We start from the raw sequence: 15,878 nt of genomic DNA on the forward strand, positions 1-15,878 counted from the left end.
CTGCGCTAAAATGAGCTCGTGTGGGCAACTGATGCCCTGGATTCTGAGGGCATTTGGGGGACACACGCACAATCGCACAGCTCCCACAACACTGAACTAAACGCGGCACTTAGCAGCCTCCTCTGTTCATGTGTCTTTGGCCACTAATTAGAAACCCCTCCAAGGAAGGGAAGGGTCAATATGCCACATGTACAGATTCACACAGATGGAGATACATGTCAGCTACAGAAAAAGAAGAACTAAAGCAGAACAGAGAAACGTGCATCATCGAGGCTGAATAACCCTCAGTTTCATTTTATTCATATTAACAGTGGCTGAAAACAGTTTGACCATTTTGGTTCCATCTTTAAATGTTATACGACTTCTTCTTAGACATGTGGCTGTTTGCCTTGTGATGATCACTGACTTAGTGCTATGTCACTGAACAAACTCCAGAGATGCTAATCAGAATAAAAAGAGTCATAAGTGAAACAATCTCTCCCAGCACAAAGAGAACTATCTGAACACTGGCTGAAAGGAAATCTGACTAAACACAGTCAAATCTGAATAATAATTTCATGTACCAACACCTGACAACCATAGGTACTGTATGTGAAACCTGATGGAAACAGAATAGTTGTAGTTTTGAGCACATACAGTTATAATCTAACTTCTTAATCCAGTGACGCAAAGCGACATCAAAGCATCTCACAGAAAGTCACAAAGACAGCGGACGTCTAACAGAAACAGCCAGAAGGCAACACAACAATCAGCCTGAGACACTGAAGGGCTAAACAACAACAACAACAACAACGGTTACAGTTAGCTGGATCCTCGCTGACATGTATGACTGACATGTCCCACACAGTAGTTTCTGGAGAGGATTCTACTAGCAGCACTGTGTACAATCTTATTCTGGAGAAATCATCAACCCAATACATTTCCATTATCATCTGACAGTGTGAAATGTAGGAGGATTTAGCTCCTTACACTGTCTTCACAAATCGTTATTATAACTAATGTATCCCATAAAAATCCAAAACATTTGTACTTTTAAACTTTCCCAGTGTGAATATTCACAGTTTTCACATGTTATAATACATGTAAATTACTCTAAAATACAATGAATGCCTACTTTGGCAACACAAACACTGTCATCACTGTGAAATCACCAGTTTACATGTCAAACATTTTGTTTGGAAACAGTCAGTCAACTAATCATGTAACTGTAGTTGGTGACTGAAAAGACGCTTTAAGACAAGAAATCAATTTCCGACCACTAGACGAAGACGGGTGACCTCTCCTTACCCTTGGCTGATGAGAGCTCTTGCTGTACCTAGTGGGCATGTTGGATGGCACTGGTACGGGGCCTGTGGTGCCACGGAGCACCGCCAGCCAGATGCAGCGAGGTTCAGGGGAGCTGCAGTCCACCCCCACTGGGTTCTGGAAGCTCCAGTTAGACCTGGCTGGAGCAGGGCACGGGAGCGTAGCGGCAGGCATCGAGGCGTGGAGCTTGCTCAGATCTGCATCCCTCTCTGCCCACATGGGCTGCTTAGACGCTCAACTAACTAAACAAGATGATGCACAAAAAAATGCAGTAGATTCACTCAAGAACAGAGAGGATGGGTGGTTTTAGTGGTGCCTGCAAATCCTCCTCTTGGATTCAGTTGTTCCCCTCTCCTGGATCCAATCCATCGCTGTCACCACAGAGACGCCGGAAAGTTTAATCCCACAAGTTCCACATCACAACCTATCAGTCCTGACCTCCGGGAAGCAGCTCCGAGACTATAACACACACTCACACACTCTCAGAGGGGTTCAGTTCAGAGGAAGGCAGAAGGCAGACTCCGGGAGAGCAGAGTGTGATGCAGGGCTCAGAGGTAGGTCTGGTTTTACTACACACGCACACACACACACACAGAGAACAACTGACAGCGTCCCTCCTGGTGGAGCTCGGTGATGATCTGCATACAAAGCCACTCTGTCCACCCCCTAAACACACACTGCTGTCCCAGAGGGCCGGAGCCTCTGTCTCTCCTCCCTCCTACTGCCTCCCCTCTCTCTCTCCTCTCTCTTTCACTTTGCCTGTATCTCTAGTGCCAAACTAATCTCTTCACCTCACACTCATCTTTTTCCCAAACTCTGATTCTTTATCTCAGCAAGCATCAAATACTTCATCCCTCACTCGGCGCCTGCTTTTCTCTTTTGCTTCGTCTTTCTTCTGTGTTTTCAGTCTGTATCCAAACAATCAGTCGCTCCCTCCACATGAACCAGTCTGACAGTCATCAACAAGCAAACAACTGTACGGTACAGTAAACTCCGGTCTAATCCAAACACACCGGGCATCACCGAGGCCTGACGATAGGGCTGAATCGGAGCCCTGGGACCAAACGTTGGCTCTCCTGTGGGCTGCTGCTGACAGGTGAAATCCGCTGGAGATCTCTCTCTGTTGCTGCATGAAGAGGTGTCCACACGTGTGCTGCATGTGTGTGTGAGCGACACTACCACACTGACAAAGCCATGATCCCGGTGCGACGCTCCATAAAAGCCAGCCCCATGTCTCCTCCCCTCCGGTTAGAGCGGAGGAAAAAAAAACGACAAAAAAAGAGAAAGAAAGAGGCTAATTTCCAGAACAAAGAGAAAAGAAAACATTTCCCTTCACTGCTTCACTCCCTTTCTCTTTGCTTAAGAGGGGAAAATATAGAGGAGGGAAGATGATAATGACAGGAGAGAGTGGAAAAAGCCGGAGGAGAAAGCAAACGAGAGCAACAAGCACAGCGGCTACTGGATGTCAGCGTGACCTCCTTATCAAAACTATACTCCCTTTCTCTTTCTCACACACACTTCTATTCACAGGATCCACCCATACAGCACAGTGACACCTAAATACCATGCCGCTGAAAAGTGACCTGCCCCCTCCCATCTCCCTCCCGTCCGGCCGCCCACACAGCGGAGTTCTCACCAAACAGCCAGGCATCCAGGGTACAGGTGAGAGCGGCAAACAGGTGACCATGTCGTCGCAGACTTTCATCCCCAACGCTCATCACTGTTAACACGGCATACATCCGTTACCAGCGAGGCTAGACGGGTTTCACCTGCAGCACAGGAAGGCAAGTATCAACTTGACTGGAGAGGGCGGTCATCGGCAGACAGACCGTACCCTCTGGATATGCTGCTCTTTGCCAACAAGAACACGCACTGCAGGCTCGAATGGTTTGTAAATACCAATGAGGTGATAAATGCATCTGAGGGCTTGAGAATATCAGGCATCACAATGTAAATATCCACTATGATAAACAGCGATTAATGATTTGGCCATCTAACATTATCAGCTGCATTGTTTTGTTCTCATTTTTTAAATATTTTTCTTTATAGCAACAGATTCATACCCATATGTATCGTATATGTTGATAGTCACAAATCACCACACTGAGCTTATTTGCAACACTTTTATAAAATGTATAACACTGTGCACTAAAAATACATAATGGCACAAAAACAAACAATGAATAGAAAAGATCAATTCCAACAAAAAAAACCTGAAATTAATTTTCCTTCTAAGTTGTCAGTGGCGCTTCTCTACATTTGGGGGACTCAGACTAAAAAAGATAAAGTGATACCACAGAATGTAGTGGTTCCACGTGGGGTTTTAGACCTGTAGTAGCCCCGTGGAGCTGTTTTATTGAGTGAATTTTCACTGACAAAGCTGTACACAGCACTGCCAACGGTTTCATAGTATTCCACTAACAAATAGGTGACAACACACCAGGCTATGCTGCAGCCCCAAGGAAGAAATAAACTGCAAGCTAAAGACAAACCTTTTAATCAATGCAAGGTTTAAAACACTCGAAAACTCAACTTTGCAAATGTTTTACGTGGCATAAAATGCTTTCAACTGAATGTAAACATATGTTTTCAAGAAAACTCCACAGAGCCCCTTTAAGACTCTGTATGGGTCAAGCTCCAAAACCCTGGATAGTAGTTTACACTCCCCGTGGTGCAACTTGATAGTGTGTTTTCCTTAGCTCCTTCACATCTGGTTAATATCTCTGCCTATAAAGTTCATGTTCTCAGTTTATAAAACATTTTCGATTAAAATATGTGTGCCCTTTTCAAAACATTATCAGTGCTACCTCAGCATGTCTCTGGGCGAGGTATGATGTGTTTATTTCTGTTTCTGACAAAAAAAAAAAAAGAAACATTGAAATGTTTATCACGCTATCTGCTTCAGGTCAAACCGGACCAAGCAAGGCTGCAGCGCTACAACCCCTAAGAAGACTGAACTGAGTGAGTATGTACTGTATATATACACACACACACATGCACAGACCATTTACATGTGAACACAAAGGTTGCTGCTGCTTTCATGGGTGGACATACACACAAACACATGTCACATGTCCCTCTGAGTCACAGCGGAGTATAAATATACCAGACTATGTAATTAGGGTTCTTCATAAAGTCAGAACACTGTGGCTGTGGGGGGTTTCTGCTCTCTCTGTGGTGCAGAGCAGGGCTTTGGGTTTGACACACCGCCAGGCGGAACCGCCCTGTGCAGAGGTAATCGCTGGTGGACACAGCAGGAGGTCAGACTCTTCTGACTCTTCTCAGGCCACAGGAGGGAGATACGAGAAAAAAGTGCCACACTCGTGTATCTAAGAGGACGTCACAGACGTGGGCTCATGGTGCATCTCTGGTGAAAGGTTTAATAACTGAAAAGTGCTCCATTTGACAGGGGCAGTGGGAACTTCATCCTCACTTCACGTTTCATTTCAAATTCTTCACAATAACAATTAGTTTTAGCAGAGGATGGAGCAGGGGCTACTTTAGAAACAAAAGCTCTCTGTCTGTCCAGCTCCCTCTCTTTCTCCTTTTCATAAACCATGGAGGCATTTCTAAAAAGAGAAGGGTGAGTGTGAAGAGGTCAAAGACAACAAGAGGACGAGGAAAGAGAAATGAACAAACAATACATAGAGGACACGCGGTCACACATGAAGAGCTGTGACAATAGCAACCCTCCATCTGGTGACCCACACTGTCTACTCCACTGTTTGGCTGAAGCAGGCCTGAGCAGGCAGACAGCTGCATCATAAAGCGGATTGTGATTCCGATTTTGATCTGACTGGTAACTTTCTGTTTGCTGAGTAAACAGACTGCACCCCAGAGACAGTACAGACTGCATATTAGCAATTTTTATCGTAACCTGGCAGCACAAAGTTCTTGAAGCCAGGAAATCAAAGGCCGACACGTGCTGCTAATCTCAGAGGAGCGATGTTTTGTTGTCTCCTGCCCCCTCTGCTCCCTGATAAGAAACACACCAGTGGAAAGTAAAGGTGTGAGGGTGGCGGGAGGTAACACAAGAGTGCAGCACGGTTGTTGGCGTAACAGCCAGATTAGTTTGGTGATATGCTTTAATCTCCTTAATACTCATAACATAACCAAGAGATTAAAGCACTGAGCCTCCACTGCGGCTGCCTTGCAAGACAAAACAGTTTTTCCTCCTCTCTGTTGCACCTACACATTAAAACAGAGCTGTAATAAGCTGAGGCTTGACAGGAAATACAGAGTAAAGATGAACTCAGCTGCATACCGCTGAGTGAGGACTGGTGAAGGACAGGCTGGGTTTGACACACCACATAAAACTCATACAAACTGACACAACAAACCCAAGGATGAGATGAACAAGTAAACAACAGTAAAAACAGCTATTTTGTTTGTTCAGTCTTTAAAAGCAGTGAGGTTTAACACCCAGTCCCAGTGTGTAACCACTGAGTTGACCTTTCTGTCTAGACAAACGTTATCAGTAATCTGTGCAAATTAATTCTCTAAAACAAGGCACTTGGGTGAAAAAACTGGCACAGCTGTTTTAAGCAGGTTAATTTTAACTTTAATCTGCAGTAAATCCCCATGACACAGAAGCTATAGGCCTAATTGACCGCACTCAGGGTGTAGTTACCACCTGCAGCCACTAGAGTGCAGCGACAACACAGAGTCTGAGAGCTGATGGGTGGGAAAACGCCCGGAGGGCACTGGGACGCAGGACGGAGCGAAGGGTGGAGAGTCCACATGGGGCCACATACGATAGCACAGTTTACACAGCCGTGTCTGGCATCAGGATGTGTGTGCAGTGCTTTCTGACCTACAAGAGGTTATCAGTGCTTTTATGTCAGTTACTAATGAATAACATCAGAGAGAGAGAGCAGCTGGAGATCAGAGAGGTCGCACCTGTTGTGGGTGCCTCTGAAGCAGCCTCAAGAAGCCCCAAGACGAGAGCAGGTGGACTCAGAGATGTGTGAGGGTCAGATATCACATCAACCCACAGCTGATGGGAGCTGGGTGGTCCTCCCCCCTCCCTCCCTTTATCTCTGACTGACCGGGACAAGAGCAACAACGACGCACAGCTCACTCCTGGAGGATCAACACACTTCAAGCAGCCCACCTGACCGTGTTCCTCTGCAGGACAGCATCATGTCTGCATTCTTCACATATGTCTGTGTGTGTTAGACTGGGCTTCACTGGACATGAAATCAGTCCATGTGAATGTTTTCACCAACATTTCACTGGACTAACATTTCAGAAACAAGTATTCCCTCTTTGTTCAGCTTTACGTCACCCCCTCTCTGTTCCAAGATACACATTCCACTTACTGATCACATTTCATCAATCAAATACACATACAGTACACACAATGGCATTTAAACCTCTGTTGAAACAATTACTGTAAAGCCAATAACTATATAATAATCTATTATTTTCTCCATTAATCAATTGTATGAAACATTAAACATTCGGCAAATACCAGAAAATGGCCATCACAATCTCCCAGTACCCACTGTGACATTTTTACATACTGTTTCAATCCAAATATAGTTTGCCATCACAGAAGACAATGAAAACCAGCAAATCTTCAAATCTCAAAAGTTTTTGGCACCGTTGCTTAAATTATTTGAACACTGACTCTATTATCACAACTGTTGCCAATTAAACTATTGTGTATTCATCCATTAATCTGCTTAATTTCTGAGATTAATTGATCACTGTTACCAAAAAGCTAAACATTTGCACTTTTCTGCTTCTGAAGTCTAATAATTTACTGTTTTATTTGGACCAAATGTTCTGACAAAACAAGAAATTTCCTTTTTTTGTTTTGTGACTTTTATTCAGAATTTTACACACTTATAAAATAAACTGCATTTTTTCATAAAATGACACAAATGTGTTGTGTGAGTAACAAACCAAAACCTAGACAACAATGTAAAACTGTACCAGTTTGGTATGTTTGGAAATTTTGTTCAATAAATGATTTAAGCAATCAAATGATTAACTACTGATTGAGACAAATTATTTATCTACTGATCTACTTGTTTCATCTCTACAAAGAATATGCCAGAATTTATACATGACCACATATTCACTGAACGTTGGATCAAACTAAGTACAGACAACCAAGAGACAAAACAGCCCTTATGGGATTTATAACATAAAATGTTACTGGCTCACTCAGGACTGTGGACATGTCTATCATGTTACATCAGCTGCAAGGGAATGTGGGATACATGAGTCAGCCTGTCAATCAGCAAAACATCTACACGGGCCACAAAAGCCAGATTGGGGGGGGGTTAACAGATGTTTGAAAAGTGAAAAGTGGGGGAAAAATACTGGGAATAAAAAAATGAGGGCAGAGAGTGATCTACAGCAGAAACAGGAGACAGCAGATGGTGAAGAGAGAGAGGAGGAGCCTTTACACATCTGAGCTAACGAAGCGATGACACGTGCACATATTTACTCACAGATATGCTCTAATTACATCTGAATCATCTCTGCTCAGCTGCATCATCAGTGGCGGGGGTTCGACTGACTGCAGCATGGTGCTGAGCAGGGCTAAATGAGAGCATGCGTGCCCTGCCACGCTCATAGGTCACATCAGTGGCAACTTGGTAGGTTAAGGAATTAATACATTTTATGGTTCCTGATTTTAAAGAAGCCTGCATCTGACACCACCCCAATTTAATGGAGGTAAAAAAAGCTGACATGCACTGGAAAATGTCTTTCCATAAACAACACGGGATCTTACTATAAATGGTTTTACAGCCAGGTTTATGCTAGAAAGGAACTGCGACATGTTGATCAACCATGTCAGAGGTAATATAGAAATGTGTCACGGGTCTGGTGGACACGCATGTAACATATCTCTTCCGTTGCTTACAGTTACAGCCCGACCAGGCCTGGATTTTTTAATTCAAAGTTTCCAGGTTATCAGGCTTCATCTTGACACCTGTCTTCAGACCCACTGCTCATCATCTCCATGCTGGGAGGTGCACTGAGAGCAAACAACGTGCCCGTGTTGTGAGTATGAGGAAGAAAAAAACCCTGCTGGGAGACTAGTTTGATGACAGAGACATCTACGCTCATTAAATGGTTTGAAATTGGATTTCACAACTAATTTTTCAGTGTTAAAGGACTTGAACCTTTCACCTTGCAAACCAGTCAGTGCCTTCGAGATTATGTGATACATAATTGTAAAATGAGACCTGAAACAACTGCTGGGCACAAAAATGGAAAACAAAAACAGACTGTGTGAAAAGAAAAATGTCCCAACTTCGTGTTTGATGCTGAAGTCGCGTGAGAACTTATAGATCCAAGTCAAAACATATCTGTTCCAGTTCAAGGTGTAGTATCTTTTCACAGTATGAGTAGGTGGTAACATTTGTGTGAAAACATGCAGACTGACAATAGCTTCGAGCTGACAGACCTATCGGTTCGTGGCTGCCACCATGAGGAGGCGATGGCTGTGTGTCGTCAGGTACACTCCTGTAGTTTCTCTGGAGCAGACACATCTGCCGCTTGGTATGTGTATACCATATATGACACCAGGGCCAGTGATGACATCTGTTCCTCCCCCCTCCTCTCCTCTGCGCTGACCACAGCCGCTGGGAGCAATCAGTGTCACGTCCGAGTTCCGCTGCAATAAGAGCCCACTCGCCTTCCCATTTTTTTCTGCTTTTGTTCTTTCCTTCTTTTTCTTTCCTACTTGTCTTCAGCAGCAGAAAACCACAGGGCTCCAGCAGGCATCTAAGCTCTCTCTTTCTGGCGGTTTCCCTCGCCCCTCTACAGGCCCCGATGTATAAATTTAGCTCATCTCTGCTTCTGTGTAATTAACAGATGAAAATTATAACTCTGAGACTAGAAGATAACGTCATTGTTCTCCTTGGCTGAAGCTGGGCCCAAGCACGCGTCTCAGCCCATAGGCCAAAAACCCAGGCAGCAGTCCAACATCTGGGCGTGGTGCAGGCGATGCTGAGCCAGGGAGGGAAAAAAGAAGAAGACAGCAGGACTGAAGAAAGGAGTGTTTATTAGAGCAAACGAGTTGCCCTGCCCATGTCCCACAACACTGGAGTTTCCATTTGAGGTCATCTGGTTTTTACATTCCTGCCATGTACCAGCACTCACACCACGCTGAGGAAGTCCTCCATCGCTCTGCCCGCACAGAATCGTACAGTACAGCAATTGTCAAAGTGAAGTCTGGGGGTGTAGAGCGGCCATTTATGGAACTCTCTGAGCAGCAAGAGAATATGCCTATGTTGAGGTCTCAAGGATCTGATCCCCTGGGAATCTGTGGAATATGACTGGAAAACATTTGAGAAGTGCTGGTATATACATGATTGCAGATGCATCTGACCATGTACACAGCTGTGAACACAGCTCAAACATTCGCTAAGATGTTTCTTTGACTCTCTTAGAAAGTCCCAATCTATTTCAATCTTCTTCCCAATCCTTGTGACTCTGCGGGCTCACACTGACCTCTTTAAATGGAGGATAGAACAGACGACGCCACTGGGCGAAACATATTCACGCAATATAATCGATTACTCCATGAACTCTGAGGCTGAAAAATGTGACGCATGTGATGCAAAGGCCAAAAAGACGTTGTCGTGGCTCAACCATGAGCTTGTTTTCTGACCAAATCGGAGGTTAAACAATGTTTCTGACTTTTGCCCTCTCTTCTCATGGTCATATCTTTGTCATTCCCCAGTGGCACAAAGATGGGACACAGATATCGCCTGGCATGTTTTGAATACAGGAGGACTGACCCACGCTATCGTTGAATCTGCCTGCTCCTTCCTGTTGACACACTGCAGACTATAAGACCAAGCTGGAGAAGAGGACGTCTGTAGAGGACAGGGATGCTGCTGATGTAACAATGAGATCCATATGCCAAGCTGTCAATGTTGCTTCAGTGTCTTTAGCCTCTGTCACTTTGTATTAACAGCCTTTTACTGTTGGCAACAGCTCAAGTCTGAGATGATTCATCCCCCCAGAAATAACCTGTCCTCTGTGGTTTCATGACTTGTTTCATCCCCCACAAAAAGGTCAAATGTGCGGCCTCAAGGGATAATGGGTCTCGTCTGTCCGCCGGCTTTGGCTGCCCAATGGGATGACAGGAATGGACTATGACTGTTAACATGGGACTCACATACACACACATATGGTCTCAGTCTGCTGTTCAGATAAAAGACACAGTGGCACCGCTTAGAGCAAAGAGCAACGCTAATAGAAAGATACTATTCTGTCAGACTTCATGCTCTAAACTGAGCGAGCACAGGGAGGGGGAGTGGATCTACAAGAATCATATCCAAATAAGCCTTTTATGGCACAAATTTACAGAGGAATTCCTACCGACATTTAGCCCTGAGAAGCATTTTTAGAAAGAGGACCAGAATCAGTCTGAACACATCCATGGCCGCGCATTTAGACAAGACTTGAAAAATGATAAGCGGTTCACAACGGGAGGACCCTGACTGGAGATGACCAAAGAAGGCAGAAGAGACGGGATCAAACAGCAATTGCTCAAAAGGAAACAGGAAAACAAGAAAGCTGGAATTTGGAAAGGTTAGAGCATGAAAATGAAAAACGATGGTGACGCAGAGGAAACAGGAGAGAGGAGACCAACAGAGAGAAAGAAACTGAGAGACACGGCGATGAACACGGATCAGTGTGTGGAGCGATAATCCAGTTAAAGCGATGTTTGGGATAAGCGGTGAAATCTGAATATCCCTCCAAGTAAACTCACAAATTAAACAGGACTGTTCTCTATTTAACTATCAGCCATATTAAAAAGTATGCTAGATTGTGGCATTCACGTGGATGGCAAAGTAAGAATTTCATTGTGCCGGGAAACATGTTTATTAACTGTGCATATGACAAACATTTGACCTTTGACCCTGTAGTTTGTAGAACACTGTGCTGTGTGAATTCAAGTTAATGACTCTGGGTAGAATTTAATTGTGTCTATGCCCATTAACTAAGTAAAAACTGTGATATAGTGATATAAACTCAACTCAACTTAACAAAATTAAGGGAGAAGGACCTCACAGTGACAGCAAGACTCCAGGGAATCAGCATGCCCTGCCAAGAAATAACTTCAGCACATAGCTTCCTCACAAAAACACAACTTGTCTTTACATTTCTGTTTGTGTATAGATTAAATAAACATGTTGAATAGGAAAATGTAGAAGATGCTAGTAGGCTGATTTTGTTACCTTTGCATAGACCCGGGCTTTCCCATTTCAGGTTTTTATGCTAAGCTAAGCTAGTTGTACACATACAAATTCATGCCCCACGTTTAGCATCGAGACAAGAGAGCGTTTTCAATTTTCTTGGCACTTTGCAAGAGAGCAATAAACTTTTTCCCCCCTAAATGTTGTTCTATTCCTTTAAAACTATGACTGTACACAAACCAAGCACATGACTTTTTTAGTGAGCTTGTAAACAGAGTTGTCTGGACCAGCAGGCATCAGGGAAACCACAACGCTCTATCTCTTCCCAGCATCCACAGCTCCTCATTAGCTTCCCAATAATCTATGCCCTGTAATTTTGCCTGACTGTCAAAACAAACTGCCCCGTCCTCTGAGACTGCTTACAAACACTAAGAAAGACAGCACTGATGCTTGTGTGTGTGTTGTTGCTGCACATGCATTCACACTGCTGCACTGTGGCCCGGGTTGTTTAGGAAGCAGAGATAGAAGTCGGTAAGTCAGCTCACTAACCTCAGTAAAGCAACAGTAATTCACAGTTCATCAACTCTCATCTGGAGCTTTGATGGACGTTAGCTGGCTGACTGCCATTTACAGTGTAAACAAACCCAGAGGAGCGTCCCTGCGCTGAAACGTACACACAGTGATCATCACACTGTTGCTACCGGAGCTCCTCTTATTCTGATTAATGGACTTCAAGGCTGTGCTACAAAACCGGAGCACTCCTGGAACAAGATGATCACTTAGACCTTTCCTTTAATAACTTCACTGAATAACCCACATTTTAACATTAATATCACAGCAGCCCCAAATCAGGATGCTCCCTCCACCTTCTGCATTGTCCCTTTGGAGTGATCTCGGCTGGGCGCCCACTTCTATGGAGAGTAGCCACAGAACCAAATCATCTCTGTTTAGAGACAATGTGTCTGTGGACTGGTGAATATCTGAAGTCTCTGAGACAACTCTGTCAGCCTTTCCAGCTGCATGCAGATGAACAACTCTTGATCGTAGGTCTTCTGAGATCTCTTTTTGTGATGCATGGTTCACATCAGCTGATGCTGCTTGTGACCAGCACACTGACACTGTTTCAGTGTCTTTATAAATCAAGGTCGTTCTAAACCACACCTCCATTCTCGTTTCATTGACTGGACTCCAGGTTTGCTAACACCTGACTCCAGTTGATATTTAGTGACATCAGAAGCCTGGTGTAACTATTACTTTTTCCACCATCACTTTGTATGTTTAATGGGTTTGTTCAATACAGACATGAAACATCATGACTGATCAGATCACATTTCATGACCAAGTTACAAAGAAAACCAGGAGACTGGAAACAGTGCCATTAGTTTTTCGTGCAACAGTACAAAAACAGAACTGAAAAGAGTTTACCAATCACATTTCTGCTACATTTACCACACCTAATACATATTTGATTATATGCAATGTACAATTACTATCCTACACTGTGATAGAGCACTTTACCTATATCACCCACCAGTGGCACATCCAGACTCAGTTTCCTTGTACTTGGAGTTTACAAAAGCAGTGTGAAATCTGGCGGCTTTTCTGCAGGCTATGAAGGGACACTTGCATTGTTTTTGCTCGTCTTCACTTTTCATTGCTTCATTGTGTTCTGGCTATCACACTGACATCATCCCCTCCCCCCACTGACGTATCATCAGAAATCTTGCGTCCTCCTTTTACTCCTCACATTCCTGTGCGATCCCTGCTATTGGTGAAAAACCTGCACAGACAGCGCGCCACTGAGCTTTCTGCAAACACATGCCTGTTCTTATCATCGGTGCTCTTTGCAAAAATGCAAACATAACAAGAACGCAAAACTGTGCATATTTGATGTGAGACAGACAAAACAAGATGCAGGGTCCAATCATCTGAATGAAGATCAGTCAAATGGCATCCCCTACTTAACCCCTGTGGACCCTGCCACACACAGCGACAGGAGATCTCTCCTGCCTCTTTAGCCTCGGCCAAAGCCTGTGATAGGGGGTGCTAACCTCTGAACTTTGATCCCGGCTCAAACCCCTGCTCATTGTCTTCAGGTCAGTCCCACAGACAGATACAAACAGTCTCAAGTTTGCATGTCAGTACAAGATCCAACCTGTTCTCCATGTCTCTGTTGTGCTGAGCATCACATCAACAACCTCATATTCTCCTGTACAAAAACAACACACATGAACACAGTGTCTCTGCAGGCTCAAACACAAAGAGCCACTGACGCAGGCCAGACCATCAACATGCAGGCTGAATCTAATTAGCTCTCATCTGTTTCTGAGAGAAGGCTTTGTTTCACACCAAACCTCCCAGTGCCTGGCAGTCAGACAGCACGTGAAAAACACCCAGCTGAGACACAAGGCAACCGAGGAGAAGGTGGGTCTTTCTGAACAGGTAAACTTTATGTTCAGAAGAGGAAAAGCAACAACAAAAGCATGGGAGAAACATCAAAATGAAATCCTAGAACCCCTTAGGGATGCACCAGATCGGTTTTACAACGAACGGCTCTAATGAGAGGTGGAGACTGAGACACCGAAGCACGATGATCTGTTAACATTCTTCACATCTGTTCAGAATACATGCTCCACTTCCAATATGTAAAAATACAAAATTCATTTATTGGCTTTCAGTAAATAATTCTTATTAATAATAATCAGAATCAAGATACTCACATATACTGTATAATGTAATAATTAAGATGTAAATGTTGACTTAAATTATTTACAGACAGTTCTGGCTCCTACAGAGAGAAAGACCAAATGAGTGAGCGACAAAAACAAGATCAATAAAGAGCCATTAGCCAAGGAAGCTCAGCTGCTTTGCAGAGCTGCACCACCACAGCCGCTCCCCTCTCCCCACAGCAACCGAGGTCGGTGGCAACTGATGTCCTTCACCCAGCATCTGTACAGCACCAAGGACTTGCTCGTGCAAACATGAGGCATGAAGGCTGAATTAAAACTGTCCCCGGAGCCGGTTTTCAGCCTGATCTTCAAAACAGAAAGCACCTGACTACAGTCGGTGCCTGTGAGTGTGTGCACCTGTGTGCAGATTACGAGCTGCATGTGTGTGTTACTCTGACCCTTTAAGTGAGAGGTAAACAAACTGGGGTGTCTATATCTGTGAACACCTGTGCTCAGCTGTGTGTGTGTGACAGAGAAGGAGTGATATATGTCAGTACACAAACTCTTCATGTTAATGATTGTGGATGTGAGGTGTGAAAGGTGACGCTGTTGTCGCTTCGATACCCAGAGCTGAGGAATGCAGCAGGGGCGTCAAGGTGGGAGAGTGAGAGAACTGATGCAGGGCACCGTAACACACAGTTTGCTGACAGGTTTAGCAGACAGCCTGTGGTCCAATAAACAATCATGTAACACATTCAGCTTGGAAAAGTTGTTCTGTCTGCCAGTACTGTTTGACTTTTCAGAGCAGTTTCTCATAACGCACAACAGGAGTGGAAAAATTACCAGTATGGAATAAAACTAGAAAAAAGTGGGAAAAGTGCAGACACATAACATGAACTGACCGGTTCTGTGAGGTATTTGTGAGGTTTTCAGACTTCAGTTAACTCCAACAATCAGTCCATTAGTAGATCGACAGCCACTAAAGTGTTAATACAGTACATGCCCAGCTCACAGGATCACAGTATCTGCTCTGCTATGTGCTTGCTATGTGGTGAAGCCATCTGCTAATGATCACAGACGTGCTTTCCTCTACAGCATCACACAGCTGTTTTCAGTTAACGCTGCTTTGACCAGGTACTGATCCTGGACCTGCTGACTTTAAAGACCTCTGTGGTTTGAGGTCTGTGATCTTTCTGCAGTGCTTGTCCTGTGATCAGCTGGATCAGCAGGCATCCAGAGAGGATCAGATAAACCGTCTGTCTGAGGTTCTGGACTTGACTTTTACAAATGGTCTTGAGGAAGCTGATAGCAGACCTTTGATAATGGATTTTAGTATAAAGAGTTCTCAGCTTAGGAGAAAGTGCAGGGCTAAAAGGTCAGGGATCAGCAGTACTCTGTTATCATTAGCATGCAAATCCACATCAGGAGGCTGCAGGATGAGATGGTGTTAGTCTGCAGTGCATGTGCTGCTGGGACAAAAGAGGAGCTCTCACATTGATTGGCTCAAGATTTTTATAAAAGTGCTCTCACGTTTCATATCATCAATATACTCTTGGACAATATACATGACGTGGCGCAATGCAGCATCAGGGCCGCTGCTCATCCTGCCCCCTGCCCTGCCATCCGCTGCCTCATCGATCTCACCCACCCGGCCTTGCACTGCTACATGAGAGCAGGCCTGCTAACAGCATTACACCAGTCCCACTGGACATCACCAAACAGGCACTTTCAT

The 15,878-nt window shown here is 44.4% G+C and overlaps 1 protein-coding gene across 7 annotated transcripts in view; it reads right to left on the minus strand.

The window, feature by feature from the left end:
- arhgap23a (Rho GTPase activating protein 23a) overlaps positions 1-15,878 on the minus strand; it is a 47,543-nt gene that overhangs the window by 29,910 nt on the left and 1,755 nt on the right. For 3 of the 7 annotated variants that reach the window (XM_020605421.1, XM_020605419.1, XM_020605417.1), the window contains exon 1: positions 1,288-2,535. The exons of 1 other annotated variant lie outside the window; for it this stretch is intronic. In XM_020605421.1, the coding sequence (XP_020461077.1) occupies positions 1,288-1,524 (237 nt within the window). In that variant the 5' untranslated portion in view covers positions 1,525-2,535. Of the gene's footprint in view, positions 1-1,287; positions 2,536-2,941; positions 3,030-15,878 lie in introns of those variants that run through there. 3 more of the 7 variants (XM_020605420.1, XM_020605418.1, XM_020605422.1) reach the window with 2 other exon arrangements.

This window comes from Monopterus albus, unplaced genomic scaffold (assembly GCF_001952655.1).
Source record: "Monopterus albus unplaced genomic scaffold, M_albus_1.0 scaffold70.1, whole genome shotgun sequence".
Classification (NCBI taxonomy): domain Eukaryota; kingdom Metazoa; phylum Chordata; class Actinopteri; order Synbranchiformes; family Synbranchidae; genus Monopterus; species Monopterus albus.